The 26,989-nt window shown below is 39.7% G+C and overlaps 1 protein-coding gene across 1 annotated transcript; it reads right to left on the reverse strand.

Moving 5' to 3' along the window:
• Nucleotides 1-1,569: 1,569 nt before the first annotated feature.
• On the reverse strand, nucleotides 1,570-26,989 carry LOC138308996 (uncharacterized). Its single transcript, XM_069250082.1, has 30 exons — nucleotides 26,893-26,989; nucleotides 25,851-25,895; nucleotides 25,468-25,628; nucleotides 24,959-25,207; nucleotides 24,686-24,835; nucleotides 24,252-24,447; nucleotides 23,887-24,142; nucleotides 23,476-23,641; nucleotides 23,146-23,316; nucleotides 22,880-23,029; nucleotides 22,163-22,738; nucleotides 21,706-22,046; nucleotides 21,266-21,448; nucleotides 20,576-20,837; nucleotides 20,231-20,378; nucleotides 19,498-19,755; nucleotides 19,099-19,356; nucleotides 18,690-18,927; nucleotides 18,368-18,587; nucleotides 6,877-17,952; nucleotides 6,258-6,593; nucleotides 5,890-6,052; nucleotides 5,587-5,771; nucleotides 5,233-5,471; nucleotides 4,730-4,865; nucleotides 3,923-4,043; nucleotides 3,415-3,623; nucleotides 2,843-3,191; nucleotides 2,275-2,474; nucleotides 1,570-1,976 (listed from the first exon to the last, which is right to left on the reverse strand). The coding sequence occupies exons 1-30, from the start codon at nucleotides 26,942-26,944 to the stop codon at nucleotides 1,686-1,688; spliced, it is 17,385 nt and encodes a 5,794-aa protein (XP_069106183.1). The 5' UTR covers nucleotides 26,945-26,989; the 3' UTR covers nucleotides 1,570-1,685.

Raw genomic sequence — 26,989 nt, forward strand, 5'->3', positions numbered from 1 at the left:
AGTAAATATATAATATAGACCACAAAATATTATTCACAGATTTGTTCTTACACCGGGTTTTTACATATCAAAGAAGTAAAATTACAATGAAACATATTAAAGAATAATACTTTAAGTCGAGGTTTTCCAACATTTTGTGGTCCCGAGGGTAGAATATCCCTAACCTTCATATCCACATATGATAGAGTCTTATATTATTACATTTTCAGAACGAAATATAAGGTTTTATAATGAAAATATGTGTGATAGTTTGATAGAGTGAAAATACCACTTTTGATGCTTCCACACACTATTGACCAATCAGAACACAGCATTTATAATAAAAATATCGTTTTGGCGTGAATACCATTTTTTAAATATCAAACCAAATATATGTTATTACGGGCATCTTTCTTGTTTAGTTTTCATTTTAGATTGTTGAAACACAGATGCGTTGCATTAGATTATCTAGGATGTCACTTGTCATCGACATGTATGCGTGGAACTAAATTAGTAAGCAGGAAAATCGCGACAATTGGAATACATGAGACCTAGAATAGAGACGTAAAAATGTGATAAATATTCCTTATTTCTTGATGAATAACAGTTATATTTCATCTCTTGAGGTAGCGCTCGTGCTTCACACTCATAGAATTATTAAAGTTTCCACCCCATTTGATGAAATATAAATGTTATTTGTTATGAAAAACAGAATAGCCATCCTCCATGCACTCGAAACTACGTAACAGAAAATGATTAAGTTCGATGTGATCGTGTGCTTGTTTTGTTATTTTAAATTAATACAGTATGTGTTGTGATCTATAAATCATCTGTCTTGGTATGGATAGTATATTTGTGAATGAATTTTATGAAAAACAAATAAATGAAATAAATGCAAATATCCTTAAAACCTCAAATTAATATTTATGGAATTGTTTACCTTGTGTCGTCATATATTTGAAAGTCTGTAAAACATGGAATAGAATCTGACGCTGATTAAGTCAACATTTAAACCTTCTCTATCGGTCTAACGTCTATCTGACTCAATCTGCTGAAAGACAATAATAATGTAGTCTGGTGTGAAGGTTTCCTTCCCTCTGTTTGGCACACGCTGAAGACTACGTGTAATTTGTATGGCCTTAAAACGATGCTGTTATCGTCACGCAATGCCCGGTAAATGGTAGTGAAGTTCATATCAATAACTCATTTGATTATTTCCAATACTTTTTAATAGCCGAATGTTCTTTTTACAAAGACTACCACAAATAAGGTCAAACTTTGATGAAACGTTGGATTCAGATCTTTACTACACATGATTTATAGAATCGAAAAGTTTTATTAAAATGTCAGTAATATGTTATGCTGCCCTATAGACAGGTATCAACCTGTATTTGTAATGCGGCAATGCTTATTTGGTTTTAGAATAAAATAATGATGCCAGTAGATTTGTGAATTTCATCGAAAAATAAATACAATATTTAATGCAGTATGTTTGCCTTGATAATTACAAACAGTATTTTCCCAATGAACATTCCAGTTAACACAAGCATTTGTACGTCGATATTCTAAGAAAGAATAAAAACAAATATATTGCATGCTTAAACGTCAATTTATTTAAATTAAACATTTTACAATTTTGAACAAAGTCCGAATGTTTTAATTATCACAAATTAATTTGATTTGATTCAAATTCAACACAAAGTCCTTTAACGACATCTGTCCTTAACTTCCCATGTGTCCGCGAAAGTGGTGACGTCACTGGTGATTTGTCGCGATGACATCATCATGTCATTATGACGTTCGTTGTCGTAGGTTCCCAGTAAACCTCCAGTTTTGCCGTAGTACCAACCATTCAGTCCGATCTCATACATATCACGTGGTACGTTATGGCGGACGGTGAAGCCATGCCCACTGACTGTGACGTCATCACCATCATTGATGACAGACATATCCTGAGAGTGGTATGGCATTTCAACAATGGCTCCATCAATTCTCAGCTGTAAACATAAAAACAAAGGATTACTTAGTGTTTCCTTATGTATGAATTTATAACACCGAATTATATGTCAATTTATTATATTACTTTGATATGAGATTTATCTTATTATGATGATTATGTCTCCTTGCGAGAGCCATTTTCAACTGATTTTGTTGTCTCTGGATTGTGCGTAAAATTACGTTATAAGCATACATAACTCTCAAAGATTAAAGATGCAAAGGTCCAACACATTTAAATATTACAATCTATGGGGATAAACGATGTTATAGTGAATGTCAGAGATGTGTAATAATCACCTTGTTCTTTGGTAGGAGTTGTACAGTGTGTTGTGTGGTAGAGATAATAACCCTCCTCTTCTGTTTGCTCATATTATCGAGGATGATAGAGAAGTTACCGTCCATATAGTCACCAGCCAAAACATAGCTACATCGGCCGTCAAACTGGTAGGTTTTACCGTCAAATGTTGTGAATGTGTTACCCTCTACTGTGGCGAAAGCTGGAAAGACAATAAATCAACACGAGTTATAATCATTCATAAACTGGATTACATGTATAATCTAATAAGCATCTGTGCAGAATCTATGGCGAACTCAGCCCACTTGGAAAATCTTTTCGAGATTTTTGGAATGCTGGTCAGTCAGAACCTTCCATGGATGTCTTACTTACGAATACACGTTTGATAACATTTTCCCACATATTTAAATGAAAGAAAATGATGAACCATTATCATTTTAAACATTTTTTTATGATTTGAACGCCGTGGAGAAAGATATTAATTACATCGAAGACAATTTAGGATTTAAACAAAATAAGGCTGAGCGGAAAGAAATTCCATGCCACGCATGATTCCATTTTTACACCTACCATCAAATGGTGGCATCCAGGTGTCTACATCTGAGGAGGGGACATAATCGGAGATGGATGTCCACTGAGTGGTGTCCGGTAGGTAGGAGCGGATCTTGTTGTAGTGTTGGACCATATCAATGCCGGGTAGTGACTTTAGAGATTTCATTGGCACAATCAGGTAGGTGTCGGTCTGAACCTCGCCGTTCACGGGGTCAAATACTGTTATCTTTGTCTTCTCAAGGTCAGTAATCACAGATTTCAGGGACTCGATTTCTTCCTCGATTATCTCAATGATGTAATTGTATACACTGTGGATGGCGGCTTTTGTGTTCTTTTCAACTTCCCAGAATTTGTAAGCTGCAGCAGCCTGTTGCATAGAAATTATAATGCTGGTTAATTACTTTCTTTGTACAAACAAAAGTTCGCTTCAAGACATGAAAGGAAGCAATTGAATGTATAGAAATACACAAGTTAATCATATATTCATATAACCAATAACATTCTAAATGACGCAACAGTAATTAATTGTACAACATATCTATTTCACATACATTTGTTCTGATCTCTGCTTAAAAGCTACGATATCTTACCTGTGACCTCGCGTACGTAACTTCCGGTCTGTCCAACAGTCCGTACAGCGCGGAGTTGACCTGTTCCCTGGTGTTGTACATCGATGACGTGTACCGCTGGGCCATGTTTCTGACAGAAGGCAGTTGGCTGGTCAGTTTGGTGAGGTATTCATTGTACTTGGCTTTAGCGACACGTACAGCGTCTGTGTTTAGTGGCTGGGCGATAGCAGCTGGAAAATAAACATACTAAAGTTATATAAAACAGGCTATTGATACATAATAATATGCATTGTCGTTTCACATAAAATCGATTATTTTAGATATAATGTTACAAATTTCTATATTTGGAAAGCAAAAAGTGTTGAAAATTTGAAACAGATACAATTTCAAGATCTTGCTTACCAGAACTTCTTATTTGCCTAAAACTATTACTGTTCACATATTCGTGGTTAAAAAGGAATCAGGAACAAACAAACGTATTAATACGAAGAAAATATTCTAAATTTAAACCTGAAATTTTTAACCTTACCAGTGAAATGATCGTGGTAGGCTTTGAATGTCCTCAGCACTGCTGTCGAAAGTTCTCCAAGTTTCTCATCCAAGACATCCATCATGACAGCGTAATTCGTCATCGATTCTTGTCCTCCTAACTAAAGAGAGATATAAAATAATTATTAATCCACTAGCATCAAATTATTTAAACAATATTTTCAAATCTTAGAAATGTCGTGTGTGAATAAATGTATGAAAACTCTGTTTTCCAATGTATATGACCGGAACATACTGTTTAATTATACATGGACCGGTTTTTACAGCTAACACTGTACTTTCAAATTATCCCAACACTGTCAATAGATCGCGATCATTAAAATGTAACGATTTCGGTGAAAATGGTACGATGTTTCGAAGAGAATAATCTCATGTTTCGAAGAGAAGAATCTTATGTTTCGGTGAGAAGAATCGTTTGTTTTGGTGAGAAGAATATTATCTTTTGGTGAGAATAATCTTATGTTTCGGTGAGATGGATCTTATGTTTTGATGAGAAGAATCTTATGTTTTGGTGAGAATAATCTTATGTTTTGGTGAAATGAATCTTATTTTTGGTGAGAAGAATCTTATGTTTCGGTGAGAAGAATCTTATGTTTTGGTGAGAAGAATCTTATGTTTTGGTAAGAAGAATCTTATGTTTTGGTGAGAAGAATTTTATGTTTTGGTGAGAAGAATCTTATGTTTTGGTGAGAAGAATCTTATGTTTTGGTGAGAAGAATCTTGTGTTTTGGTGAGAATAATCTTATGTTTTGGTGTAGATAATTGGCAGTATCAGGGCGATAGATACCTGTAAGAGTGAGCGTCCTCCAACAACATAAACATCTACAGACTCCTTCATAGGATAGGACACGGGCGTAGAGATGGCAGCCTCCATCCACTGGTCAAGGCTTCGGAGATTCTGGAGAGCAGCTGTGAGGTATTGTCTGTGAAAGAATACAATAGGTACAAAATAACATGTATACATAATAACATTCATGATAACAGGTATTGTCCCATGCTGCGCAGATTGCAATTGATCACTTTTATTTTAATAATGTTTTCACCTTATAATACTAGGTCTTAGAATGTTCCGAATAACACTAACCTTGAATAAATATTTCACAGATATCATGATTGGTTGAAGCATAATGCGAATACTGGTAACTGTGAATAATATTTTCCCCTGTATACTACTTGGTTAAACATGTTGTGAATATTACCAAATGTGAATAATTATTTCCCCTATTTACTGATTGGTTTGCGATAATTACTTATTATTTACAATTATTTGTATAAGTATGAACTACTTACGAGCAATCCTCGACATTAAACATGGCACAGTCAACTGTTTCCGAGAGAGATGAGACGTCCTGTCTGAGACCCTTAACATTAGTGACAGCAAATTCTATCAAAGTCTTCAATTCTTCCAGAATGGCAGATCTGATGTTATTGTACTTGGAGTTCACCTCCTCGTTGACAGCTGATGTTACTTCATCATAGAGTTCCACAAGATCTCTGTTGTTACGAGCCATACGTCGGAGTCCATATGACTGTGAAACAAACAACATCAGCGTTTAAAATATGTTAAAACTACCAATAGAGAGCTTCAATTGGGGATGCACGTGCTTGAACATAAACATAGGAACTGTAGATGATTAGACTCACCTTGAGATCCTGGACAATGGTTGGACGCCAATGTAACCTGGAGTGAAGAAGTCTGGAGCTATTAAGGCGCATAGCGAACAAGGTGTCGGTAATCCTCTGTGAATTCTCCTCTCGGAAAACTTCAGCTCTGATAGCGGTACTATTCACGTATTTAGCCTCAGCATGTAGCATCTTGGCTGAGTTGTCTGTAGACAAAATAACTAATATTAATACAACAGATACCTGAATCACAAGAAAAACTACACACTTAAAACAGAAACAAATCGAAATGAAAAACTTAAATGAAAGCAGAGAATTACGTACCAATGTCGTAGTTCATATGGAATCCCATGCTGAGCTTGCTGGGATCAATGGTCAATTCTGCGTCTATTGGCCTTTCGTCATACAGGTTGTTGATTGAAAGTCTGTATGGAACACTGGTACTGACCTGACCTGACACCATGATAGATTTCACTGGAGATACCATCTGAAATAAATCAGTGTTTAATTTGAATGCTATATGAACGGGTTCTATTCAAAATACGCAGTGAAATACAAAATAAATTTACCTCTACTTTTATCTGTTTCCTTATAGTATCGATTCCTCCATTTGATGTAAAGAACTGGCTTTCATGGACAAATATGGACAAATTATACTAAAACAACGCTATAAAATACAATTTTTGTTTTACCTCAACTTTCATCTGCTTCCTCATGCTATCGATTTCTCCCATTAGGGCGAAGTTCTTCCTGTTTCGCTGGGCTGTTAGGTATTCCAGACCCACGTCGGCGGTAAACTTGTTGTCCACGTGACCGAGATGAGATGAGAGTTGAACGTCAATGGTAGTGGCGGGGTGAGTGACACCAACAATAAAACTGTAGTTCTTTCTAAATCCGGACGATAGGTCTTCTACTCGGGAATGGATCACGAGGTTTTTGCTAGCATCGCCTGAGTAGCTGAGTTCAGTTTTGCCATCAAAGATGATATTTCCGCTGTTCAGTGTCATTTCAGAGTCCAGCTTGACATTCTATATATGTGAAAATGAAACAGGTTAGGGCAACAACATATTAGAAGGTACAAACACTTTTATTATTGTTTATGTATATACGATATACACATGTTTGTTTATTGAAGTACCTTGTGATCTTAGCAATCCATAAAACAAATTATCCAATCTCATCTATTTGTTAATAAATGAATCTTTATCCAGATGAAAGGACATTACGAAAATTGACATTAATGAATGATGACATTGATGAAGAAATGCGATGTGCTAATTGTTATAACCATTTATATAGGATAGTACTAACCTTTCCGATACTCGGGAAGCTAACAGAGAAGTCAGCCTTTGTTGATCGTCCCTGAGGAATAAGGCTGGTTCTCACTCCAATTTTCTTTGTTTCGTCTCTGTCGGCATCCCAAAAGATAGCGCCCTCAGTGGTCTTGGTACCGTAGCTGTTACTGAAGAGACCGGTTGTTTTAAGAGTTCTGGATGGAAGTCGAATAGCCAAGGAGTTGCGTCGTTCTTTGTTATTGCGCTTATTTTTAGCGGATGTTTCATAGTCAATTCCAAATTTGGTAACACCGTCAACTATTACGTTTCCACTGGAGCTTACGGCTACAGATGACTTACTGAGGGAACCGGAGACGGCGACTGTCTTTCTTGGTAGTGTGACTGTGACGGACATATCCTTCCTCTTGGTAAATCTGTCACTGCCGTCATTGAGAACAGCTGACATTCTAACATTGCTGTCCTGGCTTTTCGTGTCCCAGTTCATGTTCACGTCTCCTCTGAGGACAGAGTCTGATATTTCACCATTAGATGAAAATGCAACTGTCCGTGGTGCCCGCATCGTTAATTCTGCTACGTATGCTGTGTCCTTTCCAATTACAACATCCATGTCAAGGATTTTGTTGCCGTTCAACTCTGTGGAGACTGTTTCCGTGTATTTGGATGAAACCAAATCATGACCGACAGTTACAACAACTGAACGAAGGGAAGAAAATGGAGTTGCAATTCTGAGACCAATATTTCCTGTGTTTCCATTCCATGTTTCACTGTGGGCAAAGCTGCCGTCAACTGCGATGACATCGGTCTGCGACCAAGCAACTTCAGTGTGTGACTGGTAATCGTTTGTTCCTTTCTGATTACGAAGCACAAATTTCATTGCTTCGGCGTTCTCAAAGAATGGACTTGTAAACGTAACAAGGATGTCCATATCGCTGATAGATCCAAACCTCAGTGCCAACTCTCCATTGATTGGGGAGACATACGAGGCTGAAAAGTCAGCGGTACATCTGAAGTCGGGGAAACGTCCAGTGTGTGTGTACCTTAATTCGGTCAGTTCGTAACCAGCAAATGGAGTTGCGAGATCTGCTGTCAGGGTAATGGGATTGGCGGCGAGATCGACCGACGACTTGAAAGAAATGTCCTTTCCAGTGTTATATCTTACATTCATGTTGATGTCGTGACTGAGACCTTGTCTGGCATACTTTGCTTTCACTCCGACGTCTTCGAAATCAGTGAAAGGTGTCTGAAGAGAAACATCAAAAGACAACGGAGACTTGGATGTCTTCAATGAACCGCTCACTTTACTTGATCCGTATGTCACATCACTGAAGACTTTGACATCATTAGATGACACTGTATGTCTGTATGCGATCTTTGTCAATTCCAAACCTTCAAATGGTGTGGTGAGTTCAATATTAGCGTTGATACGACGAAGACGGTGCTTGAAGAAATCTACCTTTGCTGCTATTACTTTGGTTGGCGTAAGTTGCATATTGGCAATGGTGGAGAACTGGTTTAGATCTCCGGAGTGCTGGAGCGTTGCTGCGACATTTTTGATAGATTTGAAAGGTGTCTTCAAAACAATTGATCCATCAATGGAGGCTGCATTTCTGAATGATACGCTCAAGGCTGATTTACGGCCGTTAAAATTATTCTTTAGGTTTGTTCTGAAGTTGTTGATCGGTCCTTGGTGACTAAATGTAGATTTTACTGAATGTCTACGTCCAGCGAGATTTCCAGTAAAGGTAGATGACACATCGGCCAATCCTTCCTCGAATCGACATGTGAAATCGTGCTGAAGACTGTAGTCTGATCCTGCTGACAGCTGCAGTTCGTTAGAAAATGCTCTCAAATTACCATTATGTGTGACACGGGCTGATAGTTCAGGCATGTACAGTGTACGGAAAAGGAAACTGGCATCATATCTTTCTCCTGAGATGGTATGTTTCAGTTGTATTTCAACAGGTTTGGTTTCATCATATGTAACCGCGATGTCGATTTTACTGTCAGACGATGACCCTACTGCATTCAGACTAAGACCCATATTTTGGAAATTTTCGAAAGGCGTCTGAAGGTTGATGGAGCCAGTCATTGAGTTGTCGGTCATACCAAGGTTAAGTGACTGCCTGATGCTCCTGGCACCTACAGCGGCGGTAATGGTAGACGTCAACGTAGTCTCTGACATGTGCAGTTCAACTGAAGCGGTATTGGACTCAAATCCTACGAATGGAGTGTTAAGGGCTAGGCTCCCTACAATACCGTTTTCCATCTGTACGGTTATGTCAACTTCGATCTTCTTTTGGTTGCTGTAAATGACATGTCCGTGGATTTGTTGATTAGCAGTTGACGTAACATGTTGGAATGCCACAGTTGTCGTCTCCATCCCGTGGAATGGTGTCCTCAGGACAAAGGTAGCATCAAGAGCAGGAACATAGCTGACAGACAGGCTGTAATCCATCTTTCGTCCGCTTAACTCAACTGCAAATCGGTTGTCGATTGATCGGGCATTCTTGGTTAAGTCAAAACTAACTTTGAAAATTCTGTAACCCTGGAATGGAGTTTTTACCGTGAGGGAAGATGAAATTGCTCCACGTGTTGTCATGATGGCGGCAACAGAAATCTCCTTTCCGTAATCAAGCGAAACGGAACTTTTCATGTTTCCACGCTGCATGACATGGGATATAGTCAAGCTAATCTGTTCGTAACCAGTGAAGGGAGTTTTTACAACCACGTTAGCATTAAGGCGGTTTCCAAAACTTGCATTGACATCAACTTCCACTTTGTTGGTGTTTGGGGCTGTGACTTCAGTATGTAAGGCAAAGTTAGTTCTTCGTGCGTCCAAGGTATATGCTGCAGAGAACGTTTCATAGCCTGCAATAGGAGTCTTTGCGATGAAATGACCTTGTGCGAAAGATAAAGAAACATCGACTTCGAATTTTTCACCTGGTGTATAGGAAAGTTCAAATGTGGTCGAAGCACTGTTGGTAGAAACCTGTGTAGAATAAGCGGTCGACATGACTCTGTACCCTGGTAATGGCGTTTTGAGCGTGAGATGTCCAGCCATTGCAGAGATAGAAATATCTATTTCAAATTTATCGTTCGGCATGAGAGATACTTGAACACTGCCGGAAATGCTTTGGTCTGTGATTTCATGTCGCCATGCAGACGATAAGGCTTCGAATCCTGTAAAAGGAGTTCTCAGAACAATGCTTCCTTCCCTGGGTGAAATGGAAATCTCACTTTCTATACGTTGTCCTGGCTGATACATGATTTCAAAGTGATTAGTGATACTTTGGCCATTGATACGGTTTGTAAAGGAAGCAGAGATGTCCTCGAATCTGTTGAATGGGGTTCTGATGGACAGTTGACCGTCTTCTGGCGAAAGTGAAATATCAACTTGAATCTTCCTTCCTGGCAGATATGTTACTTCTGCATGTGTGCTGAAACTGATGTCCGTCATCTGGTTTGTGAATGACGCTGACATTTCCTCATACCCCTGAAATGGTGTTCGAACGATAACACGACCCTCTTCAGTGGAAAGTAAGACATCAAGCTCGAGTTTATGTCCAGGAATGTAGGTCAGTTCAGATTGGTGAGTGAACCGTTCCCCTGAGAATTGGTTTGTGTATTCTGCAGACATTAAATCGTAGCCCTCCATTGGTGTTTTAACTGTTATATGCCCAGACGAATAAGACAGTTCAACGGCAATTTCAAACTTTTCAGCGACTGCAGGTGAAACTTCTACCATACCAGTGAAACGAGAGTTGGTTAGTTGTTGGGTGAAAGCTACTGTCATTTCTTCATATCCAGTGAATGGCGTTTTTAGTGTAACACGACTAGATTGGGAGGACAATGTGAATTCAGTTTCGATTTTCTTTCCGGTGGTAAATGTAACCTCAGCTGTACCTGATATCTCGGTTCTGGTGACAGCATTGGTAAAACCCATTGAAACTTGTTCGTATCCAACAAATGGCGTGGTCATTACAAATCGGCCGCTTTTCTTTGAAATTGTAATATCGACTGTAAACTGCTGTTGCTGTTCATAAGATACGTCAAGGTGCAAAGCGAAATTCTGGAGTGTTCCTCGGTGGGTGAAACCGACAGACATCTCTTCGTATCCTACAAATGGTGTTTTTATAGTAAACTTGCAGTTTGATGTAGATAAAGCAACATCAGCTTCCAGTTTTTGGCCTCGGTAAGCAGCTTCGACATGGCCAGATACACTGTCTGATGTCATCTGGTTGTTGTACGCTGCGGACATCTCCTCAAATCCTAGGAATGGTGTCCTGAGTGTGATTTGACCTTCTTGGGAAGCTGCGTTCAATACGAGTTCTACTCGCTGTCCTTGATTGTATACGGCCTGTAGACGAGCTTCATAACCGTTTGGTCGCATGGTCTGGGAGAACGTTCCAGTTGTTTCTTCGTATCCTACGAATGGTGTTTTGACTGTGACCTGTCCATTAGACGTGTCTCCGAGTGACCCTGTCACGTCCAACTCAAGTTTCTTGTTAGGCTGATAGGCTATTTCCAGGTGACTGGAGAGATTATCTGTGGAACAATCATGTCTGAAAGCGGCTGCCATTGTTTCGTATCCAACGAAAGGTGTGCTTACAGAAACAGAACCTTCCAACACGTTAGCGGAGGAAAATGTTAGGTCTCCAGAAAACTTCTTAGATGGAGCGTACTGGAAGTCAGCGTGGCCCATAAATTGTTGAATACTTCCAGAAACGGAGAGTGAACCTCGGATATTTCTAAAGTTTCGGAACGGTGTAGCGATACGGAAAGATGCATCAACATTATTTCTCCATGTAAGTGATATTTCAGCGGAACCCTGCTGTCCATTGTAGTCCACCTGTACTGATGACTCCAGGATAGATCTTCCTTGTTTGTGGGAAACTGTCATACTCAAATCCTCCAACCCAGTAATTGGTGTCCTGATGCGAACAGATCCCTGCTTTTTAAATCCGTTTTTCAATGTCACGTCGATCTGTAATGTCTGACCGTTGGTGGTGAAATCGACATGTGTAAGCTTTGTTTGGCTGGATTCCTCGTGCCTCAAAGCACCGTTCAATGCTTCCATTCCTGGAATGACGCTTCGGAAAAGGAAGGATCCCTCTACAACAGGTTCTGAAGAGTATGTGAGTTTTACATACATTTTCTCATTGTTGTTGTAATATACCTCGCCTGTTGTCTCGTCGTTTCCTTTCACAATTGATGCGCGGACATCAGATGTAAAAGGAGATGAGAATGCCATCGATACCTCTTGTGTGGCACCGTTTTTGAAAACAATCGATGCTTCGATTTTCTGTTTCCTGTAGTAGACTGCTGTAGCGCTTGAACGGAAGCCGTTGAGTCCTCCTTCATGGTTTATTTTAAACAGCATGTTATTAAAACCTTCCACTGGTGTTTTGATGGTGATGGTTCCATCAATTGAAGTTACTAAGTTCCACATTACGTCAATTTCGATCTCCTTGACTCGGCCATATGTTAATTCGCCATGTGACTGCATGTTCGTCATTGTTCCACTTTGAGTAAAAACAACATTAAGATCTTTTGTGATTGGTGTCCTTATTGATGTTCTTGCATCGATTCCGTTGAGAGAACTAAAGGTAACATCACCCACTATTCTCTGGTTGTTAAGGGAAAGCTCCGCGAATGAGGTGAACTCGTCAAGAGAACCTTGGTGTCGTATTGTTGCTCCGATGGTGCGCATCTGATCACAGGGAGTGGTCATGGTAGTGGTCAATATCACATGAGGGCTACTCTCAAATGTTACGTCAGTTTGGAACTGCTTCTTTCCACTGTATGTCAATTCAGCATGTGTGACGAAAGCAGACGTTTGACCTGTGTGACTGAATTCACCGACCACGTCGTTGTACCAAGGTGATTTCATGACAAACCTGCCATTGAGACCATTCATTTTGTTAATAACAGCTTGAAGTTCAATCTTTTCTTCATTGTGTTCCATTACCAGGTTTGATGCAACCATCTCTTGTGTAAATGTATGACTGATGGCGGCTTTCATTTGTCGGTAGTCGTTAAATGGTGTGGTTACAGTAACTGACAATTCCTTCTTTGAGTCAGAATCTACAACGATGACAGTTTCTACCTCCTCTCCCTTGTAACTACCTCCGATTTGATATTGACCATTAGGGAAGTTTCCAGTGTGGGAAAATGTTGCTCGTAGATCTTCCATCGGGTAGAAAGGACTTCTCAGACTGAGGCTGCCAGAAATATCTCGTCGAGTATTGAGGGTTGCTTCAACAGTCACGTGTGAATCTGCGTATGCTGCATCAACTTGGGAGTTGAAATTTTGAAGGTTGCCGTCGTGAGAGAACGTTACGGTGGCAGGTGAGGTCCACATTGAGTTAACAGTAGCAGTACCAGTAATGGATGGTACAGAGTTGAAGTTCAGTTGTCCAGACACAATCTCATTGCCACCATAAACAAGTTTTCCTTCAGAAGTCAAACCACGGTTGTTTCCGGAATGTGCAATTGTTGCTTTGACGGTATTCAGGCGAGGACTCTTGATAACAAAATTACCTGCAATATTAGCCTTGGTTGAAAATGTCAAATCCACTTCGTGTTTCTCTTTCTTTGCGTTTACTTCGGCATGGAATCGTAAATCACGGGGGGACTTGTCCAATGAAAATGCAGCTTGTGTCTTCTTGAATCCACGGAATGGTGTTGTAAGGGTTGCCTCTCCAGATACAGCATCTAGCATGTTAAAGCGGACATCTCCAGCAATGCGGCGTGGTCCTGTTCCAGCCTCGGCATGGCATGCAAAGTTTGACAATGATCCAGTGTGGGATAGAGCAGCATTCATTTTCTGGTAACCTTTGAAAGGTGTAACTATGCTAAAGTCTGAAACTATTCCAGAAGTCAAGTCGACATTTGCTTCTGCCGAGATCTTTTGTTTACGAGGAAGATTGACATTGAGGTTACTCTGGTAGATGTTGCTATTTCCGGTGTGAGTGAGTTTTGCCTTGAAACTTTCATATCCAGTGTACGGGGTAGTCACTGACACCTGAGCTGTTAATGGCTGAGTGTTAAATTGAAGATCACCAACAATCGCCATCTGCTTTCCGTAGCTTATCTCTGCTCTAGATTGAAATCTTGAGAAGGTTCCAGCATGGGAGATCGATGCACCCAGTTGTTTGTAACCTGCAAACGGCGTTTGAACATTGATATCAGCACTAAGGGGCGATAATGTAAATCTGGAACTACCGATGATCTTTGATTTTCCTAAAGCGGCGGTAGCTTTCGTATTAAAAGACTTCCATGATCCAACGTGCTTTATATTTGCCTGCATTTTACGGTATCCTTTGAATGGTGTATTGATGATAACTCTTGTGGATATGGATGGTTTCATGCTAAAAGTAACGTCGGTGTCCAGTTTATCCTTACCGTATTGAACTGACATCTTGTTGTTGAATTTAACCAGGCGCCCTCTGTTGGTGAAAGCTAAATTTAAGTCCTTGAAATGCTTTGATTTCACCGTTGCGGATGCTTTGATTTTTCTGGACTTGGCAAATGTGATATCGGCTTCGTATTTCTTATCCTTTGGACTAAGGCTAAGCTCTGCATGTGACGAAAATTGCTTCATATTTCCAGAATGTTGGAAAGCAGCATGCATGTCGTCTGTAAACGGGGTTTTTAGGGCAAAAGATCCAATCAACTTTTTACCCCATCCGGCAGAAATATCTCCTTGTACCTTTTTGGCGCCATATTGAACTTCTCCGTGTGTATTTAAACGGGATGACTGTTTGTCGTGCTGGAAACCGGCAGATACATCTTCACAGAATGGTGTTTTGATGACCACAGAACCTTCTATCCTATCGCCGTTTGTGAATGATAAATCACCCTCAATTTTCTTTGTTGGTTGATACATAAGTTCGGCATGACATTGGAATTGCTGTAAGTTTCCTGTGTGGTGTACAGCAGCTGACAGGTTGTCTGTGTAAGGCGTCTGAAGAAGGAAGGATCCTTCAATTTTGTTGACGATGTTAAATGTTGTGTCAAGTTCCATTTTGTTATTCCTCTGGTATTTTACTTCAGCATGGCTTTGGAAGTTGTTCCACGAGCCATTCTTGTTAAATAGTATGGTAACAGTATTGAACCTCGGACTCTTGACCTTGAATGTACCTTCAGTGTTTTCGCGGTTTCTGAAAGTGACGTCTGCTTCCAATTGTTTCTGTGACTGATACTGAACCTCAGCGTGTGACTGGAAGTCATCCATGTTGCCGTTGTGTTGGACGAGTGCGGACATTTCTCCAGTGTATGGTGAGCGGAGGATAGCGGTTCCTTCTAAGTTGGCATCGTTGACGAAAACTATTTCGACCTCGGAAATATCATCCCCGTAGTTAAGTCCGGCATTCGACTGGAACCTCTGGGTATTTCCAGAATGATGTGCTGTGACAGTAATGTCCTCGAAATGAGGTGATTTCAAAATGACTTTTCCTTCCAGCTTTCCCTCACGGGTAAATTCAGTGATGGCCTGATATCTGTCTCCGTTAAGCCAGGTGAGTTGTCCGTGACTGGTGAACTGTCTGCTGTTTCCTTCGTGATTTACCATGGCGACAATGTCATTGATGTGTGGTGCTTTAAGGGAAAGTTCTCCGGTCAGTCTGCGACCACTTCCAAATCTAGTCTTGGCCTCGTATTTCTGTCCATTGAAATCATCTAGTACAATACTCGAACGGAATCGTCTCCTATTACCAGTGAATTTGACTGTTCCAGCAATGCGTGGAATCTGGTTAAACGGAGTAGTTACTTCTACACTTCCGAGCACGTCTTCTGGCATGTTTTTGTGAGAGGTCTCCAATGTAAAAATACGACTGGGCAAGTACTCCACATTCAGGACTGATGTCCGTGTATTGTCTTGCATATTACTGGTGAGTGCGACTTGACTGTATGGAAGAGCAGCAAATGGTGTGTCTAACCTTATCTTTCCGATGATATCCCCTTGCATATTCCAGTTAGACGTAACTGATATCCTGGACAATGTTGGCTGCATTTCGAAATAAGCTGAGGCCTGGAATGTGTTCATGTCACCGGTAAACTCTAGGTTGGATTCCAGTCTTTGGATGTCTTCTAATCCTGAGTTGACAAGGAGGAATATGCGTTTATTGTTATCCGTCCTTAAGCGGTTTTCCAGTGACAAAAGTTGTGTTGACCCATACTGAGCAGATGCTGTGTTGATGAATTCCCTTCCATCTTTTTGCTGATTGAAGGCAATTTCGACATTTGTCATAATTGGTGATTGCATGCGCATACTTCCGCTATATAAACCGTTCGTCTGACCAAGGTTTCCGGATAGTGTAATAGTCTTTGTTGGTGCCCATTGCAGATTGACGGTTCCACTATAGGGGAAGTCGTTGTACTGGGCGTCAAGCTTGGCAGTGTACACGTTGTTCATCGCTTCCATCACATGGACTGAACTTGCGTGTCCATTTTCCCGTCCATACTTGTTCTTCAGCGAGAGAATAGTTTCGTCATTGTGTTGAATACCGATAACATTGTTTATTAAACCTCGAGCATGCTCATGGGACACAGATACTCCGACAGCTGGGAGAACGTTTCCTCTAACATTCATGTTCAAGGAGCCAGTTCCACGTTCAATGGCAAGACTATGGTCTGTGTTGAGATCAAATTCAACATTGTGGCTACCGTAATTGCCGTTGATGTTTGTTCTGATGGTCGATGGGGTATTTTGATGACTCCATGTAGACTGAATAGAGTGAGATAATGCCGTCAATGAAAGTCGTCCATTGTTCTGTACCTGCCACCCAGATCTGTCATGAGTCATCTCCCCTTCATAAGTAATTCCCTGTCCGTCCTTGTTGATGCTGAAGTTGTTAGAGAATGTCCTGCCATCGTCAGTATGTCTGCCACCAATGTACATGGAACCTACTCGGGGGAGAGTTGTCTTTAGACTGATACGTCCGGTTATGTCACGTGATGAAGTTGACCCCTTGTTGGCTCCATCCATGTTAAGTTGTACCAAATTCTTGTTCCAGGTGAATTTTGCCATGGTTGTCAGCTTGTTGGTGAATTTATGGTTGATTCCTAATGTTGTCCTTTGGAATCCCTTCACTGGGCATTTAACAATAAGCTCACCTTCCAAATTTGTCAGCGAAATTGGCTTCTGAAGGGTAATCGTAGTTGAGATCCTCTTGATTGGCTTCCAGTCGACATGAAGGTTCGTAGAATACTGCGAACTATCAGAAACATGGGCGGCTTCTATGGCAATGGATCTGTAGCCGCTAAAAGGACTTGTGATCTGAAGAGTTCCAGCATAGTTATTATTTTTCTTGTTCATCAAAGTCGTGTCCACGGAGATGCGTTTTGATTTCCCCCATTCTACATCGGCATGAGATATGTACTTCTTACCTCCACGGTGTTTCAGGTTTACTGCGTATACTCCAAGTGGGGACTTGTTGTTGATGTTGACATCGATAGTGTCGATATTAGCGATGGTTGCCTGTCCATCAAGTTCGAGACGTTTGGTGGCGTCATTATCAGCATCCCATAGAAGGTTGGATCTAATTGTATAAAGCGGGGAACTTCCCTTAACATCAGCTTCGAAGGTGATACGCCTAGATGGGTATTCGACATCCGTTGTGACGCTAACTTTTCCATCGATGACCTGGTATGAGGATGAAAGTGCATATTTGTCTCTGGCTAGACGGACTTCCGTTGACGCGCTCATATTTCTAAGGGTAAAGAAGTACTGTCCAGCAATACGCATGCGCCTCATGTCGGCCATATTGACATCGACAGAGCCAATCATTTCCCTGGATGAAGGCAGTCTGAAGGTTGTTACGATGGTGTTCCTCTTGGATTTGGCCCATTGTGCGGTTATAGTGTTTGTGAACTCTCCGTCAGTTCCTTCATTCAGGTCAGTACCTACTTCAATGTTTTTACCCCCGTAAGATACCGTCAGAGAACCAGACAAGTTTTTGGTGGCCTTGCTCTTGTTCCTCAGCCTAAGAGATGTAGAAACTTCATTTTCTTTACCGGGAAGGAATGTTGCAGTCGTTTCAAGTTGTTTGCTGTCATGTGAGTGTCGGCCCTTGAAGCCAATATCAACACCCTGCGGAGGTAACGGAAATAATTAATCACTGAAATTGTAAACGTAAGTTAGATTGCTACATTATAATACTTTTTGGTTTGTTTTTGTTAGTTTTACGTCCTATTAATAGCTAGGAAAGCTGGAGTACACGAAAAAAAACTATCGACCAGCGCTAAGTACCTGGCAACTGTCCAACATGGGATTCGAACTCACATCTCAGAGGTGGCGGGTTTATGGTAATATGTCCGGACATCTTAACCACTCGGCCACTGTGGCCGATTAAATTAATAAAAACATTGTAATACCGATCACAGGTAATTTAAGAGATTTCAACAATTGTATGGTCAATTGTATATAGCGTTATTTAAGTTCTACACTAATACACGACCCAATCTCATTTAACGCTGACTCAGGTTACGGAGCATAGGATACTTACCATTCCGAGATGTTGCAGAGCAAAATCAGTAACTACATTGGATTGTTGCCATGTTACACGCTGGTGTTTGACGGTGGTTGAAAGAGAAATGCGTCTATTTTGGTCCTTCTGGTTCGCACCATAGACTAAGTTGAACTTCAGGCCTGTGGATTTCCTGGTGTGACTGGCGTCAACATTTGCTCCGATATTGAACTGTGGCCTCCTCTTGAAAGCGGTATTTCTAAAAACATATAATGACGTATTAATTTAATTCAACCTCAGACTTTAAAATATTGTAAACACTTCATACTTTTATATCAGTTACAAAGTATATTTTACTCACATTGTTCCCTTTACCCTCGTCAGAGCTTTCGTCCTGGCAATGTTGGCCTTTCCGTTGATGGTGAGTTTGTCACGAATCACCCTGGGAATGACGTAATCGACGGTTGCCCTGGTGATGAGTGCCTTACCTCCCCTGAGGACTACGTTGGATTGGACCTTTGTGAGGATGTAAGGTGTCCTGATATCCACTTTGGTCTGATACCTTATCGTTTTCTTGTTACCCAGATTACGGACTTTAACTGTAAAAATATTTCAAAAGTGTATTAATAATATGAATGATACATCTTTGAAACTGACAATCCAATTGAAAATAAACTATATTTCTGGCATTGTTTCTAAGACGACACCTGTTTATTGCATTACTGATGACATTATTGCATTTATTTGTATATATTTAAAAAGATATTTACCAAATAATTTAATGTCCTTAGTAACGATCTTGCTGAGAGTAAGGTCGATGGCGACCGATTTTCCTTGTCTATACTCTGCTGTGCCACCAAACGCGACAACTTCCTTTTCTGGTGTACGGATGGACAGGTTGGGTCTGTATTTGATTGCCTTAGCAGTTCCCGATATCTGAAGACGGGCTACAGCATTGTATTCCTTTCCTTTCGTGAAGCTAATTCCGCCCATGACTGATTTGAGAGTTTTCTTATTCTGGATGGAGACTGAAATGTACAATTGAATATGACGGTAAATCTATAATTTTTTATGACTATTGATGATCATATACTTTAAATTTGTTAAAATATCATCGGAGATATATTAATGGGTTAGAAAAAAAGCATCAGGAATTAAAGAATACTTACATCTAGCCTTAACGGGTTGTGTCCTAATGCCGGCTAGAGTGAAGTCTCCTTCCATTGTCTTGGATGGGAGATATGTGACAGCTCCACCTAGGTTGATGTTATCTTTTCCTGGTGACGTCATCGTGAATGTCGGAGTGTAGACGTAAGCAGAACCTTTACGAGTTTGTCTGACCTCAGCAACTACAGCATACTCTTTCGTCGAATCAATTGTGACTCGGCCTTCAAGTCGTTTGAGAGCACGGTCATTCGTCAGAGAGCCTAGCATACATTAACAAGCAGAAATATTTTCAGGGTAATGTTTTATTTCGGTAAGCAATTTTAGTGTTACAAAAACTCCTTTAAAGTGAATAGTCAGGTAAAGTCGATAAAAATGATGTTAAAATATCAAGCACAATTTGTTATGAAATAGAAAAATAAAATTTCCCATCAAAATTGCTCTGCATGCGAAGAAATGAATTTATATTAGAGGAATCCTAAAACGTCCTCCAGGCTGGCTATGTCCGTGCTGGCATTCCCATACAGGCTCGCTTTTAAAAATCAATTTTAGAACTGTTACACGGGGCCTGTCTGTAGTTTCAATGGTCAAAACTTGACAACATAAGCAGAACGATCTATGATGACTTTTGGAATGCCAATGAACACAATTACACTGGTTTTTATTGTCAAACTATTCACTTTTAATAAAATACTTTTCAGAAATTAAAAGAAAAATGTAATAAAGATTGTAACTTACCAGATGCACTGGCCCGGGCCCAGGGAGACACGAAATCCATTGTAAGTGATTTATCAACCTTGTTCATCAGGAAATCAATTCCCATATTTCTATCAACTGTTGAACCAGGCGTGTTGAAGGCTATCTTGGCAGCAACACTCTGTTTGGTCTGGAAATATGAATACGTGGTTTATAATGATTGTAATTCAATAGTTAATTATAAGAATCATACTTAATACTACAAAATATTTCTGCAATCAATTATTTTAGAATGGATAGATATTCTATGTGCAATACCAAACTAAATACCGTGACTGTGGTATTGTAACTAACTGAGCCGAATACAAGAAATTCATATCAATTTACCTTAACAAATTTAGTGTCGAATTTGTAGCTGGTCAGCGTATCTTTCTTGGTGAGATCGACTGCCATTTTTATAGGTCCTGTCAGAGGGAAGTACGGAGCGTCTGTTTTCATTGAGGCGTTGGGGAACTGTACCTCCCCACAGAGCTGGAGTCCTGTTACTTTAGTTACGGTCTCGCCTGTACACGCCTTGTGGGTTTGTTTGTTCTCCGTAATCATCTCCTGTTCGCGATGGTGGTCTTTGTGGACGGTGAAAAAGGCAGACCTGGATAAAGGGATGTATATCATTACTGTAAACCAACTTTTATTCGCGGCTACTAAATTTCGCGAATTCCGTTTCAAAACACAAACACCGTCTCATGCGGATGGTAGCGTTCTGGGATTAGTTTTCTGAACTATGAATTGTTTATTTAGTTTGAATATAGAAAGTGTACTTCTGAACAAATATGATCATCTTGACAAAGCATTTTTAAACTATTCAGCCATACAAAAGTTACGATAATAATTCGCGGAGATTTAACTTTCGCGATTTTGAGTCGATCGCGAAATTCGCGAAAGTAAATCGCACGCGAATAAAAGTTGGTTTACAGTAATAGAAAATAAAACTGGTACCACTTGTTGTGAAACTTTAATGTGAGTGAAGGTAGTGAAACATAGACTTTTAACTTATAATTGTATTACTTAGAAACTTACTTGAAATTGACAATTTCCATCTTTTCACGAGGCATATCAAGTTCCATCTCTAAAACTCGACCATCAGCCAACTCAACTTTTCCCTGAAGAGCGGTGCTTGTGTGTAGAGTGGAAACCATTTTCATTCCGCTCTTTGTTACAAAGGCATCCACACTCATCATGCTTGATACTTCTAGGGCAGCACTGAAATTAAAAAGAAAAGTAATGTTACATAAAACAAAACAGAATTATACTTCTTTCAGTAACCACTTGATTCTAAATTAAGATTTAGTTGTTTGAAACAAACAGAATAAACAGTTTTGAGGTATTTTGACGCATTAATAGATTCTAAAGTTTTGTTTGCTCTAAATTATAAAGATATTGAAGATTTGGTAATTATAAATGCAAATTGATTTGCTTAAGATGAGAATAATTAATTTACAGCTACAAAGTGTACTTACCTTGGCTGAATAGATCCACTAATTGCTACACTTCTAGGGCTGGCAGCCACTTTCCTCAAGTCCATTTTACCGGACAGCTTCATGTCGACTGTGGCGGTTCCATTTACTGTCAGGTTTAATGGGAAGCCGGAACTGGTAGGGATGATGATGCTACTATCCAGAAACATGAAGTTCTGTGTCAATGTGTAGTCGTGGTTGTTAGACAGGCCGATAAGTATTTCAAGGATGTTGAAGTCCTCTCCTAGTAAGGACTGATCTCCATCAAGACGGACATATCCGAGTTCATTACCGAACACTCTAGTGAAAAGTGCTGCTTTGAGTCCATTCGTTGATGTTCCGAACTTTAAAAAAACAGATAAATGATGACATTTTGCAAAACCTTAAAATACAGAAAACTAAATGCAACTTTGCTGATGATATTTCGCAATCTTAACAAGAGTTGATTCTTAACACATACCTGACTTCCAATGTTCTTCATTTTCCTGTCGCTAATGCCTTTGACACTGTGTTCATTCACATCAGCTGCCTCATTGTCGCTGAAATAGCCATTGGGTCCAAAGTAGGACTCCAAAAAGTATTCCAAACCTTCGACACGGCCTCCGAATTCAAACAAGTTGACGGAGTTACCGAAAAGATCGACTGTCAGATTGGCCATCACGGACCTGGGCAGGAAGGAGGATGAAGACCAGATAAGGTTACTCTCAACTGATGCTCCAGCATTCAGTTTTTCAAGGAAGAAGGATTTCTCGTAGTTGTGGGAAAATTTCCTGTTGTCCAGATCGAAATTGCTCCTCAATTCTTCGTTCTTAAGGATAGCTCGTATGCCTTGTTTGTGGATATTTGATGTCTCCTTGAGGTTCGACAGATGTGACCAGATGAAAGATCCAACCTGGTTCACTTCCTCAGTTTCCAACTGCTGCTTCACAAGGGCTATGGTTGGGGCATTTGGACATTGCATCAAAGCAAGGTAAGCGCCTATTCTAATTTCCGAATCTTCATCTCTGTTTGTAAATACTGATTGGATTTCACTCCTCTATAAATAAATAAATGTCGATATTTAACGATATATGACACCGATTAAAACAACAGTCTTTTAAGTGTGTATATTTATAGAACGCCTCTATTAGTAACACGTTTATTTAGGATTCTATAATATCATAAAGATCCTACTTACATCAGCATCGCAAGACATCCTTCGGAAGGCTTCTATGGCGGCTAGTCTGACCTCTGTTGGTGTTTCCGTTCGGGACAAACAGCTATTGATTGTTGAAACAGCCCGAATACTATGACCAGAGTTACCAAGAGCGCGAAGACTCATGATCGTCTGCAAGGAAGAACAAATATTGTAATAAACTATTTTCTTGTTTCAGTAAGGAAAATGGACATTACATTTTCAATAGGAGATAATATTTATTTTCTAACTCTAAAATGAGTTCATACCTTTTGCAGTTTGTCACCATTGACGTTGCATCCGTATTCAATCTTTCCCTCGATTGTAGATATGATGTTGTTGACATCCATATCATTATCACATGACCTTTTACGACAGAAGTTGTGAACAAGGGAGGTCACGGCTAGCATGGCCTTTCCGTTGCTTTTTGAAAGAAGTGGCTGCAACGAAAAAAGGAATAAAATGTAAGCTGCTACTTTAAAATATTTCAAAGATTCTACTTGGTCTTTTGATTCGAAAGCCTAGTGACAGGCTTTTTTGTTTTCGCAAAAAGGTCAGAATTTCCAACAAAACTGACACATATAAATGTTCACACTCACCGCGACTTCTCGTAGCATTTCCTTTGTTGGGTGCTGGATAAAGGAGAGCGTTGTCAGCCACATATCAGCTTCTACCCCTGTGATTTCGTCACTGTTGATCAGCTCTGTAAGCATGTTTAGTGAAGCACTGGTTCCAGCCATTGGAATGGCGTCCAAGAAAAACTTTCTGGAAATATTAAATACAATAAAAACATTAAATAACAATATCAAGCTTGCTACAATGCGGATCCAGAAATAATACTTTGCCGGCATTAATAGAATTGCTACGGTGGCCAACATAAAACCCACAGACCTCCACAGCCCGGTTGTGAATTCGAATCCCATGTTGAACAGTTACCAGGTACTGACAGTTACTCAGTGGTTGCTATAATCTTAATTACAATACAACGGACCCATTTAATGTATCCTTACCTCACTCTGTTAATATTATTTGGGCACAAACTTCCGGTTCGGAGTTTCTGGTTGATTCTTCGGAGAGACTGCGAGTCGACGGTTTTCATCAGGTACACAAGATCAGTGAACAGTCGTGGTGTGTCTGGACGTACGTCCTGACGTGTGTTCTCACATACTTCCATCAGCTTTCCTTCTAACTCAGCCTGAGAACGGATAGATTTGTCGGCATCATAGTTGTGCTCAAACGTCATTCCTCGTCTTTCTCTGATGGCGCCTGTAACAAAATGGGGAATGGAGGTTACACTATCGTCGGAGTTTGATCAACTAGCCGGTGAATCGTGATGTTGATATATTAACTACATTATTACCATACAGTGTCATACCTGGTGTGGACGAGGGGACTGATTCCTGAACAAAGTTTAGAGTCTGTTTGCTCTCAGTAACGGCACCACTTCCCTCACGCGAGAACGGTCTAAAGATGTGGGATTCTATACAGCTGGCAGCCTTCAGCAATCCCCCCGCGGATATTTCCTGTTGGCAGTTATGATCACTGTTGATGACAGGTACGGCCTGGTTCTCCTGTAAGAGAGTTGACGGAAAATGTAATAGTCTTCTATGCTGAATAACAAGTGCGTCATTGGGTATAATTATATAGATTCAAATAATATGTTGTAACAGGCTTCTGTGTCAAACCACAAACTAAATGTTAAAGTGAAGATACAAATATCCTTTACTACGTTTACAGATGCAATATCTCTGATCCTCTACAACGTACATATAGAAAATACTTTGTACCGGTGGTGTACAATGAACTTACAGAAGGTACTCTGTATGGAATGCCCTGGACTGATGTACTATAGTCGTTACGTTCCGTACATCCGAGCAGGTTTTTCGTCCTCCTCACTACGTAACCATCATCGTTATTTTCGGTTGAGTACTCCACTTCACAGTTACCATTGACGTCAGACTGAAACAAAAATAAAAATTGTCAAACCACACGAACAAACTGTCCGTTCACTTCAAATGATATATATCATATAATATTAGATGTTAGCTCAAAATTATTATTGTGTTTAGATATTCAACAAACCTCAGTTGTTTTCTGACCACGTCTGAGATCATCCATGCTGTTCTGGAAAACTGACAGGATTCCCCGCTTGATGTTGAGAGCCCAGGTGACTTCGTCTGAGGATGGACATAGTTCATCTACGATACCGTCTTGGAAGGAGAATCGCAGATCGTTCCTCTCCAACACACTACGTAATTCTTCACTTCCAGCTGATAAAATCTTACTGTCGTAGTTGGTAGGGTCTGTTTCGTGTAGTCTGACATCTTCAACCTTTGAAAAGGAAATGACACGTCAAGTTTTATTTCATAATGGTTCAAACGACTGTAAATATTGTTTAATATACAACATAGTAAAATTGTGAATCCTGATACATGCTGTAAAATCCTGCCAATCGAATCCAATCGTGATACAGGCAGTACAAATCGTGATAAAGAGATGATGGAAACACAAAGCAATTACTCATCAACAATGTTAATATGTTATACAAGAGATATGGAAGGTTTACATGTATATATAATTGAACTACTTACTCTAAGGATGAAATCACATTTAGAAACTGCCTCCACGTGGACCTTGGCCGTTAGCTCCATCTGAGACGAACCCTCTGACGCTCCCTTTACACTTGTGGACGTCTTAACATTATAATCAAACTCGTACGACTTTCCCGGTCTGTATCCGAACTTATTAGTATCTATATCAATGGTAAAACAATGCGAAATTTAAAAAATTCAATTAAAATGAAAATAATGACAAACTGTTAAAATGAAAAAATAATGACAAATTGTTAAAATGAAAACAATGACATGCAGTTAAACAGTTCAAATCAAAATATATTTTTTCTTTCTTTTGGTTTTATATAAATATTTAATAACATAATGTTTTCAATATTGTATATGGCTTTCTAATAACTTACTTGTACATGTCCTAGAACACGAATCCCTTACAGTGTCTATAGGGCCTGTAGAAGAGAAATAAAAACATGATTATATGAATACTATATATAAAGTAACGCTAGCTTAATATAAACTGTAACCTTGTGAAGGACCGTAAAGATGCACCTTCATTTATTACGAAACGAATATAAATGAATTAATGAAAATAGATAATATGCAACGAAGGTATATTTCGTTTAGATGGAAACTAATGAAGCAGTAAGGATATTTCAGCGTTTTATGGAAAAATGGCTTTGTTTATCATTGTGTTCACTTTGTATAAAGTACTTTGCCTGTAAATCTAATTGTGTAGAGATAAGAAGGAGTTCAGCGATAGAAAAAAAGTAATAATAAAAACAAAATAAAAAACAATTCAGCTGAAAGTTGCGTAAGATAGTCAATAGTATTGAATATTTCATGTACAAGGGGACACCATGCGAAGAAAACATCAAGGTAATCTCCATCCTGCCACCTCGCTAAACCATATTGCCGGAGAAAACCCAACATATATATCTAAACGCATCCTCGATATTCCAGGGGTTCCGATCACTATCTCATAGTGAATATGAAGGCAGCTCAGCGGAAAACATTTGACCAACCACAGGCTAGCAAAGATTTCCTTTGAAGACTAAAGAGAGAGCGACGCCTAACATCAAAGCCACACTGTCAACCACATTGTACCGTTATGCGGCTCTTTTGATGTACATCAAATGACTAAATTACCTGTTCTATTCTGATGTCTCCAGTTTTACTATGAGATAGTCCAGGGGTGTAGAGATCATAAGTGATCGGAACCCCCGGAGTGTCGAGGATGATTTAAACGATACTCATATGATAGCCCTTTTCCTACAATACATGTTCGGCAATACATGATGGTGCTGTTTCCATTTGTCTTAAATGACCGAAGAAATTATGAATCTGAATTGTTTTAAATGGTAATGTGATTTCGCCAAAACTAATATAATTTATAACAAAGAAATATCCTTGAATAAAATTAATAAAATGATAATTAAATGTACTCACCCGCCTGTGCCGAGGCCACAAGGGCTACGGCCAAAATTAACTTAAGCTCCATGTCTGGGAGCTGTAGGCTCGTGTCTATTTCTGATGCGGATCAGAC

This window comes from Argopecten irradians, chromosome 15, assembly GCF_041381155.1.
Source record: "Argopecten irradians isolate NY chromosome 15, Ai_NY, whole genome shotgun sequence".
NCBI classification, from domain to species: Eukaryota; Metazoa; Mollusca; class Bivalvia; order Pectinida; family Pectinidae; genus Argopecten; species Argopecten irradians.